This window comes from Syngnathus scovelli, chromosome 3, assembly GCF_024217435.2.
Source record: "Syngnathus scovelli strain Florida chromosome 3, RoL_Ssco_1.2, whole genome shotgun sequence".
In the NCBI taxonomy this organism is placed as follows: domain Eukaryota; kingdom Metazoa; phylum Chordata; class Actinopteri; order Syngnathiformes; family Syngnathidae; genus Syngnathus; species Syngnathus scovelli.
The window spans coordinates 19,761,146-19,771,907 of record NC_090849.1 but is presented as its reverse complement, the minus strand read 5'-3'; the positions used below and the strand labels follow the sequence as shown (position 1 = coordinate 19,771,907).

Genomic DNA, 10,762 nt, shown 5'->3' with positions numbered 1-10,762 from the left:
GGCTACTACAAAAATCAAAATAACAAATTACAAAAATGGCACCAGGAGGCCTCCCCTGAAGTTGGGAGGTAATTAAAAGAAGACGGTGTTATCCATCGCTCTTGATTAACACACTTTGAACTAACCACGTTTGGGAGAGGAGGGATGAGGAAGAAAATCCATGCAAGGCTTCGCACTCATCTCTCTCTGTCTAGTCAGTCCAAACAGGGAGGGTCGGCTCATTAGGAACCCCCGCAGGAGATGAATGGGTCAAGTTGCCCTGCTTGTGCACTTTTTGTGTGTGTGTGTGCACAAGCGAGTCAACATGCACCAATCAAGAGACGAGTTCACTAAATGTTCTCTTTCTGCCAGGGAGTAGATATGTTCAGGCAGGGACAAGATGCATGCTGGGATACAAAGGCCCAGACGGGCGCTTCTCTGTTAAGTCGACACTTGTTGCAATTTAACTCCACACATGACGCCATGTTTGGAACATCGAGTCTGAGCACCTTAAGCAATTATTACACAGTACAAACTACAAACAATAATTTTCATTCTCTCTCTCTCTCTCTCTCTCTCTCTCTCTCTCTCTCTCTCTCTCTCTCTCTCTCTCTCTCTCTCTCTCTCTCTCTATATATATATATATATATATATATATATATATACCGTGTATATTTACTGTAGTAATTGGAAAAATAGCATTAACAAAGTCTAGTTCTTCATATTGGCCATCAGAGGGCAGCAAATGATCACTTGGACTGGATTTTTTATTATGTATTTTATTATGTATTTTATTATTTTATTTCAAGAAAACGTATTTGATTGTGTTTGATTTGTACGCATATAATATATCATATAACATATCATATTGGTCCATTTAACTTTATGCAGATCACTGAATGTACAATAAAGAGACACCCTGTTTATCATGGAGGTACGTTTCACACCAGGGTTGCAAAATTCCTGGAAGTTGGACTCGTGCAATTCATGTGAATAAAGCAGGAGTTTACCAACTTGAGAGTATTTTTACAATAAAGATCTCAAATATTAATTTATATTTGAGCAGAATCATGATGAAAAGTTTAAATGCACGGCCCATTGTCTTGAGCTCCCAGTTTTTCGAGTTGTGATAGATCGGCAGAGACATCATCTACGCACAAAGGCTTTAAAAGGAACACCAATTAATTTGAGTTGCCCCCCCATGGCTTTGAATTGAAGGTAATACACCTCGAATAGGTCATTGCACACTGAGGGGACAACGTCTCGAAGCCATTGTTGCTCTTTGTTGTACTTTTTATTTTTGGAGCCGGCGTGTGGCGTTGCAGACCTTCAAAAGTTCAAAGGAAATGTCAGCACTCATTAGAGGATAATTATAGGGCACACGCAGTATTTTGGGGGGATTTTAGATGAATGGGAACCGGCGTGTGGCCTCCGTTCCAAACACTGGGCTTGTTGTCAAGTTTGACCTTTCACAATGGATGCTTACAATTAGCCGCATCTAAATGCATGTCGTGAACTGGATGAGAGCAAAGCATAAAAGCAATTAGTGACAAAGAAATGGACATATTTCCAACGTTTTTATTTTGGTATTACTGTTCGGAAAATCGTATCTTTCTTTTATGAAACAATATTTATTGACCTTTTTTTTAAATCTTGTATTTGACAAGTACTCACTATATAAAAGACATTGAAAAGAATACTAAAACTGACACTGGTTGTGAACCTTTGGTTAAGAATGAGAAACTATCCTACCTGGAAAAAATAAGTTTAAATAAGAAATAAACCAAAAAAGATGGTATTGACAATTTGTGCATTTGACAACATCAATTGTGCGAGCCTCACACATGACTCCATGCAGTGCTGCCGGATATAAAAGCTGCCACGCACGCAGCATCCCAGCTGTTCTTCTCCTCTCCAAGAGAAACGCACACACATCACCGGCATGTCTCCATCCGTACGCACACAACTTCTCTTCCTCCTCCTTTCTCTGTCAGCCCGCACGATGCTCAGCCGCTACATCGAGGTGAGAGCCACCAAGTAGAATTTTTGCTTGCTTACGTGATGATGCCCAAATCTCAAATATGTACTTTCAGGAGGATGCCTCTTCAGATGGATTATATTCTCTCCTCAGTTTGGAGCAGAAGAGAGAATCCGAAGACTTTGTTTTCAGACGAGATCTCAGTAAGTGGCTTCATTTTGCTGACTGAACGATCCCACTGTCATGTCGGTTGGTTTTGAAGTGCTTGGCATCATTTTAAGAGCTGTATTTTCATTTTCAGATTCTTTTATGATGCACATTATTTGACGATAGTGCCTGGATAGCTTAGAACTATTTAGAAAATGCATTTTTCCAAAGAAGATTCCGCTAATAATTGCCTCCCCACTAATAGATACCTTCTTCAAATAAAATTGACTAAATTCACAGTTTTGGCCTCTATTCAAGAAAATACGTTTGTTATTGTGGTTGGTTGGCCACACAGAGATGGCAAAAGTACTCACACAATGTAGTTTAAGTAAAAGTGTAAAAAAAAAAAAAAAATAAATAACTGAAACATTTTCAAATATTACAATAATGAAGATATTTGTATGTCGTTGCTTGTCACTGTTCTAAATGTATTTATTATTTATGGTGAGCTGTTCGTAATTTTTTGGTTGAGAATCGAATTTACTCAAGCATGTTTTTTTTTCCCCCCCCCCCTCCTCCATCCATTTTGTCAGGATGTCTGGACATGTTGGCCACCGAGGGCCAATTCACTTTTGTGGCGTCGTCGCCGCCGCAGCAGCCGGCCTGCGCCGCCTTCATCATCGGCGAGCCTAGCGAGGTCATCGGCCTGGAGGTGTCTGACGTCAACATCGACTGCGACGCCGGCGACTTCATCAAGGTTGACCTCACTCCACAAACACTTAGGCCTACTACACCATTGTATTTTAATGTTGTTGTTCATTTGATGGACATTTCTAGATATTTGATGGCTGGGTCCTGAAGGGGGAGAAGTTCCCCAGCAACCAGGACCACCCGCTGCCTCTTCACCAGCGCTACACAGACATCTGCTCCTCCACGGCGCCGGGCCACGCCACTCGCTCATCTCAGAACGTAGCCATGGTCTTCTTCCGCATCCGCAACCCCGACAGCGGCTTCTCCCTCATCGTGAAGAAGCTGCGTAACCCTTTCCGTGAGTCCATAGAAAAGAAAAAGACGTGGACCAGCAGCCATATGTGTGTGTGTGGCTGTTCCAAGGTTAAGCGAGGGCTTATTAGTGTACTTGTTGCACATTTTCCGTGTGTGTGTGCATGTGTATGTGTGTGTGTATTGCAGCATGTAACATCATGTCTCAGAGCCCAGAGGGCAGCTTCACTATGGTGATGCCACATCAGCACAGCAATTGCAGCTTCTCCATCATCTACCCGGTGGAGATCCAACTGACACAGCTCAGCCTGGAGCAGGACAAAAGCAACCAGCTCAGATCCAAGGTCAGACACTCATACATGTGCGTAACGTAGGTGTAGGGTTAGGGGTTTGGGGAGTGAGGGTTAGGGGTTAGCAATTTGGGTTAGGTTAGGGTTTGGGTTAGGAGGTCAGGATTAGAAATTGGGGTTACGGTTAGGATTAGGTTTTAGGGTTTTTGGATTAGGGTTCAGGTTAGGGGTAGGCCTTGTGGTTAGGGTTAGCAGTGAGGGTTCCAAAGTCAGGTTTCCAAGTAGAATTTGTGTTTCAAAGTAGGGTTTGAAATTACGGTTGGGGTTTGAAACTACAGTTAGGGTTTCAGAGAAGGGTTTCAAAACAGGTTTAGGGTTTCTAAGTAAGGTTAAGATTTAATGTATGGTTTTAAAACAATAGCTACCAATATTTTTGTTAGTATTTTTCTCATCTAAATCATGCCCTAAAAACAGCAAGTTGGCACCCTTCATTTTTTTTTTCTTTTTACAAAGGCGAGGCTGTCGTCTGGATGTTCGGGTTCCGGTGACTACGTGGAGCTGCTGGGTGGAAACGGGGTGGACACGTCACGCATGTTCCCCGTTGCTGATCTGTGTTTTCCTCTCAGTGGACTTGGTAAGTCCATCGGCTCCTTTATTGTGAAAATCACGTCAAAGTGGGCACAAATGAAAGCCAAACTTTGGCACCTTGTTGGCGACACTTTAAAAAGTATTTTATTTTGTTAGCTGATAATTATTAATTATGATTTTTAACATCTGTTCATACTGAATGTTAGTATTATGTTAATGTTAGGGTCTGAAATGTTCCAGGACACCTGATATGTAAAAAAAAAAAAAAGTAAAAACGCTCCAGAATATACATTTAACATTTTAAAGCAAAGTTGCTTCTACGTGATACTTTATTTCAGAATGCGACACAGATTTATGGCTCAATGCTTTTGCACTTTCTGCTTGTCAGATTGTTTTTCCAATGTGTTTGTGTTCCTCCTATTTGTCGAATGCAAATGAGTCCGCTTGTTAGCTTGGTCTCTCCCACAAACTGTCCAAAAATGGCCACAACAAACTCTCCAGCTCATTAATCTCAAAACCTGCCAAGTACAAATGTTCCTGTAAAATGATGAATAACTCCTTGTCCCGATTGTTTAGAAAGATTTAGCCCAACTTTAGGTACTCCTTCCAACATTTATTTATTTATTTATTTATTTATTTATTTATTTATTTATTTATTTATTTATTTATTTATCTATTTATTCATTCATTCATTTATTTTGTGGTGTAGAGCAACACTACATGGTACATAGTGCCAGTGACTGTTCTTGTCTGTGTGGTTCCTCAGCCCAGATGAAAATCGGTTGCGATAACTCGGTGGTGAGGCTGGTGTCCAGTGGGAACTACATCAATCGGGTGTCTTTCCGTTATCGGCTACTCGAACGTAACGAGCTGCCAGAGGCCCACGAGAACAGCCTGGACAACATGTGCAATGTGGAGTGAAACACACACAATTTGTAAATACTTTTGTGTACAATATGGGGAAAAAAATAATCTTGTGTGTTCCTTACGTGTCCCGCTTTGTATTGACTAGAGCATTTTGAAACTAAATAAAAACAACGCATGACAAATCAGATTATTATTATATTTTAAATCGAGAAATGGCTTTCATTGCATTGAGAGAACTGCATGTTCTTGTTTTCTACTTCAGAACTTCATGAGTCTAATTTGAATGCAAACAACGATGAGTCAGCGAATCATTGGTATTGTTTGTATGTTTGCATTTCCATTCAAACACTCTGTAGCCATCAGCATCTCATTTTTAATTTGTCCTAATCCGATGTGTTCCGCAGGCACACAAATAGCTTTCGGAGCGGCTGCTTGGAGCCATAATGAAAACGACTTATGATGAGAATTAACATGCATGTTTAATCCTGTTGGATGTTTATTTGTGACCTCCGCCAAGTGTACAGTGCGCATGAATGTGCAGCTCTTAATTGGATTACAGCCCATGTGCTTTATTCCCTTCGACATTCCTGCCAAGCGTTTGATCTTCTCCTTACGGGGGGATACATCTCAAACCTGCTCAACGGTGATGATTCAATTACCCACCGGATGTCGTTTTCGCTTGACGTGCAGCAATTTTCACTTTTCATTATTAGAGGCTGAAGTGCACTTTGGAAGCCGTCGAGGAGGGGGAAATTGGGAGGGAGGGTGATTTAAGTCTCTCCTTGTAATTGTTTATTTTCAGCACTGAGCATGTAAGCGGTTAGACGTCAACTGTGATGAGCAGTCAGGGTCAGCAAAGCCTTCTCTGCCCGTCAATCGGGATTCAAATCTTGGCCCTGGCATATTAAGTGCATTTTTGTCTGGAAAAAAAGCCTTAGATGGTCTTTTTTTTTTTTACAAAAAAAAGTCTTACAATACAGAGACAATGAGAAAATGCCAAAAATGCCAATATGTCAGACGGTAGCTTGCAGCAACCTTTTTATTTTTTGAAAGCGAACTTTCCAACACTGTCTATGTGACATATTTTGACTATAATAAAAAGATCCGATACTACTACTACAGATACTTGAAGGCATAAGTTCTTACACTTTCTAAAGCAAGCATCACCAATAAATACTTACCAATTAAAATGTAGTCTTGTGAAAAACGAGATGTTTAATTCTTGAAAATGAAATAGAATACATGGCATATTGAAAAGAAAATGAATGGCATATTAATCAAAATCAACAACAATCACCATGATAAGATAATAAATGTTTTCTACAAGAAACTGAGCAAGTCGGGACATTCATAATCCACGATTGAGAGTAAACAGAAACACGCTGACCTTAACCGCTCTGCTGTTAAATAAACATCTCGGAATTGTTTGTTCTATTGCTGCATTAAACCTTCAATTTTAGCGTCCACCGAAAATCCCGACCTCATCCTGTATTCATTCACGACTGATACACTGACGCCCGCGTATGCTTTCTACAGCTCTAATAGCATTAAGACGTCATTAAACTGCTGCCTGAAAAAAAGAGAGAGTAAAAGCTAGGAAGTGGGATTTAAAAGGAGCATTCAGCCGAATAATTAAAACAGTAATTTCACATGGCAGGACATCTTTATTTATTAACTCGGATACTTATTTCTCCCATGTGAGCATAAACAAGATCAACATCGCTAGCATCACTCTGGATCTGTTTATCTTGCTTATTGCATATCAATTTTATGGTACGGACATTTCAAACTAGGGTCAGGGTTTCAAACTAGGATTTAAAATTAAGATCAGGGGATGTTTGAGAATAATTGTCAATTTTTGTACATACCCTAACCCTTTGAGACATGTTTGCTATTTAAGGCTATATAAATAAACTTCACTTGACTTGACTTGACTAGGGTTTCAAACTAGGGTCAGGGTTTTAAAGATGGATTGAAGGGCATTATTTGGAAGGACAAATTGGACATCAGCTTAACCTGCAACTGAGATCCAAGTCAATAATTTTGTGGACCAGTCTGGACACCTCTTGTGCTGTGTGAGCGATCTCGAGAATGCATCAGTGAGGGAATGAATCCTGACTTTCCCGTTCGCGAACGAGTTAATGGGTGAGCTGTGTACCTAATGGTGGTGTACCTAATAGATTGACCGAGTGACGTCACAGATCAAACAGCCAATCAGAAAGTGGGGGTGAGTGCGGGTGTGGCACTTTTCACTTTCATTTAAACTTTGATCAGGATTTTTCCCTAGTGAAGTGGCCTGTGATTAGGTACACCTAAAAATGGTGGTGTACCTAATGGAGTATCCGAGTGACGTCACAGATCAAACAGCCAATCAGGAGGTGGGGGTGAGGGCGGGTGAGGTACTTTTCACTTTCACTTAAGCTTTTTCCCTAATGAAGTGGCCTGTGAGGTACACCTCATGGACACTTCTATAGGTACACTACACGTGGTTAAAAAAAAAAAAAGGATGAATAAATAATAAATAAATAATTCGGTGAACGATTCCTTTGAACAAATCTAAAGATCCAGTTCACTTAAAACTGGAATGCACATCACTAGTACAAAAGAGTGCAGACGGCCAAGAGCTCCCAGGTCGAAATAGCCGACTGGTTAGTGACACGGGCTCTCGCTCTGTATGAACCTGGTTCGATCCCAGGTGTGAGCATGTACCCAAATGTGATTTTAGAATTGGAACCTCGCTTCGTATGGTTTATGCAAACAAATGCAAGTATTTATGTGTAAACACATAAGGTGGCCCCGCCCCCAAGTCGGCTGAGAGAAAACCACGCCCACTACCTAGGGGGCGGGGTGAAATCCAATAGTGTAGGACACTCCATTAGGTACACCGCCATTTTCAGGTGTACCTAATAACAGGCCACTTCATTAGGGAAAAATCATGGTCAAAGCTTAAATGAAAATGAAAAGTGCCACACCCGCCCTCACCCCCACTTTCTGATTGGCTGTTTGACCTGTGACGTCACTTGGAAATTGCATTGGAAACTGCACCTTTGACCATGATATTTCCCTAATAAAGTGGCCTGTTATTAGGTACACTTGAAAATGGCGGTGTACCTAATGGAGTGTCCGCTCGTTAAGCGCACCTGCGTGAAAAGTTTTAGCTCCTTTTGAACGTGAAAGTGGCTAAAACTTTTCACGCAGGTGCGCTTAACGAGGGAATCACACGGACACTCCATTAGGTACACCGCCATTTTCAAGTGTACCTAATAACAGGCCACTTTATTAGGGCAATATCATGGTCAAAGGTCACATGTGTCAAGTGGCCTGTTATTAGGTACACTTGAAAATGGCGGTGTACCTAATGGAGTGTCCGTGTGATTACCTCGTTAAGCGCACCTGCGGGAAAAGTTTTTGGTCATTTTCACTTCTGCAGGAGCTAAAACTTTTCACGCAGGTGCGCTTAACGAGGTAATCACACGGACACTCCATTAGGTACACCGCCATTTTCAAGTGTACCTAATAACAGGCCACTTTATTAGGGCAATATCATGGTCAAAGGTCACACGTGTCAAGTGGCCTGTTATTAGGTACACTTGAAAATGGCGGTGTACCTAATGGAGTGTCTGTGTGATTACCTCGTTAAGCGCACCTGCGGGAAAAGTTTTAGCCACTTTCACGTTCAAAAGTAGCTAAAACTTTTCACGCAGGTGCACTTAACGAGCGGACACTCCATTAGGTACACCGCCATTTTCAAGTGTACCTAATAACAGGCCACTTTATTAGGGAAATATCATGGTCAAAGGTGTAGTTTCCAATGCAGTTTCCAAGTGACGTCACAGGTCAAACAGCCAATCAGAAAGTGGGGGTGAGGGCGGGTGTGGCACTTTTCACTTTCATTTAAGCTTTGACCATGATTTTTCCCTAATGAAGTGGCCTGTTATTAGGTACACCTGAAAATGGCGGTGTACCTAATGGAGTGTCCTACACTATTGGATTTCACCAAGCCCCCTAGGTAGTGGGCGTGGTTTTCTCTCGGCCGACTTGGGGGCGGGGCCACCTTATGTATTTACACATAAATACTTGCATTTGTGAGGTTCCAATTCTAAAATCAGACTTGGGTATATGCTCACACCTGGGATCGAACCAGGTTCATACAGAGCGGGAGCCCGTGTCACTAACCAGTCGGCTATTTCGACATGGAAGCCGTCAGCCGTCTGCGCTCTTTTGTACTAGTGATGTGCATTCCAGTTTTAAGTGAACTGAATCTGGAATCGGTTTACTCAAAAGATTTGTACAAAAGAATCGTTCATTACACTTTCTTATTTATTTATTTAGTTTTTCTTTTTTTTTTACTCTATTAGGTACACCGCCATTTTCAGGTTCGTTCGCGAAGATTCACGAGTGAGTGACAGACAGCGTTGCTGCTATGCCAGCCGACATACGTTCTGCCGACATTGCTGTTTTAATTTTGTATTTGTTGGATTGTAGTTGATGGTGTTATTATGCCGAATGTGTTTGTGCTTGAATAAAAAGTTGAAAAAAAATCCGTTATGCCGACAATTGTTATTTTGGGGGACACCAACTCATATAACAACGCAAAACACATATTGTCATATTTACCAGTTAACCAAATATCGGATTTTTATATTTTAATTGGCGAATATAAAAAACAAGGAATAAAACACCAGACAAGTTTTAACATAAATGTTTATTTAAAACAAAAAATAATATAATAATAATAATATTAAAAGTAAATTTCAAGCCAGCAATCCAATGTGAAATTGCAGTAGATATATTGGATAACAATATTTAGGCGTATATGTGCATACACGTTATTTAAAAACTACTACGTTATAAAATCAAGATTACCCAAAGAGAAGCATAATTTCCCCGTTGTTGCATAACGGCGCATCCCTTCATGCAATAAAGTTAGCCGTTAGCTTCGAGAAAACGCGCATAAAAGAAGTGGTGTTTCAGTGAGTGGTTCTTTCTTTCCTTGGCAAATCGTAAATCTACATTCTGGCTTACATAGTTCACGCCAGGAGACGCAACACGTTCACTGACTGATCCCTTGATGCACGGGAAGGAAGGCAGTTCACCCATGAACTCGTTCGCGAACGGGAAAGACAGGATTCGTTCGCTCACTGATCCGTTCTCGCGATGAACTGGAAATGCAAATCACTCACTCACTGACTCGTTCACTCATAGATCCATTCGGTTGGTGAACGGGAAATGCAATCCACGACAAGTCATATGAACTGAAAAAAGAACGAATCGCTTTAGGAAGTGATTCGTTCACTCTCGTTCCCTGAAGAAAAAAAAATCCGTTCTTTTGAACGAATTGTTCACTCACAGCCAACACTTATGGCCACAGAAAGAGTAGCCTATTATTATTATTATATATAATATTTTGTTGGGGGGGTAGTTGTATTTTTTTATGTATATGTTGTTCCCACGGGATGCTGTAATATAGAGAAAAACGTGTGCGTTGTCGACATTACCGTGGGTTTACTTGATTGTTTTTTGTCTGGTGTATTGCTTAGTTGTGTTATTGAGCTTAAAAAAAAAATAAAAAAATAAAAAAACCTGATCAGTGTGGTGTGTGTGTGTGTTTGGGGGAACAATTCGTTTGAACGAATCTTTTGAGTGAACCGATTCTAAAGATTCAGTTCACTTAAAAGAACTGGAATGCACATCACTATAATCTATCATTTTGTGTGTAATATGTGATAATATGATGAGACAATTAAACCTTTATTTGGTTTCACTGTCATAACGAATCGAAAAAGTGGCCAGAGACAAAAAAAACAGTTTGACACCCACAGTCAAGAAGATCTGTGATGTGTATGTCTCGGAGAAATGCCAAGCATGTGGGCCTGTTTGAATTATGCTTTTTGCTTAGGAACTTTCTTGT

The 10,762-nt window shown here is 40.7% G+C and overlaps 1 protein-coding gene across 1 annotated transcript; it reads left to right on the top strand.

The window, feature by feature from the left end:
- Nucleotides 1–1,881: 1,881 nt before the first annotated feature.
- On the top strand, nt 1,882–5,036 carry LOC125994538 (corticotropin-releasing factor-binding protein). Its single transcript, XM_049763882.1, has 7 exons — nt 1,882–2,002; nt 2,073–2,160; nt 2,698–2,861; nt 2,942–3,152; nt 3,296–3,450; nt 3,910–4,030; nt 4,751–5,036. Exons 1-7 carry the CDS (start codon nt 1,922–1,924, stop codon nt 4,903–4,905), a joined length of 975 nt encoding a protein of 324 aa, XP_049619839.1. The 5' UTR covers nt 1,882–1,921; the 3' UTR covers nt 4,906–5,036.
- The last annotated feature ends 5,726 nt before the right edge of the window (nt 5,037–10,762 follow it).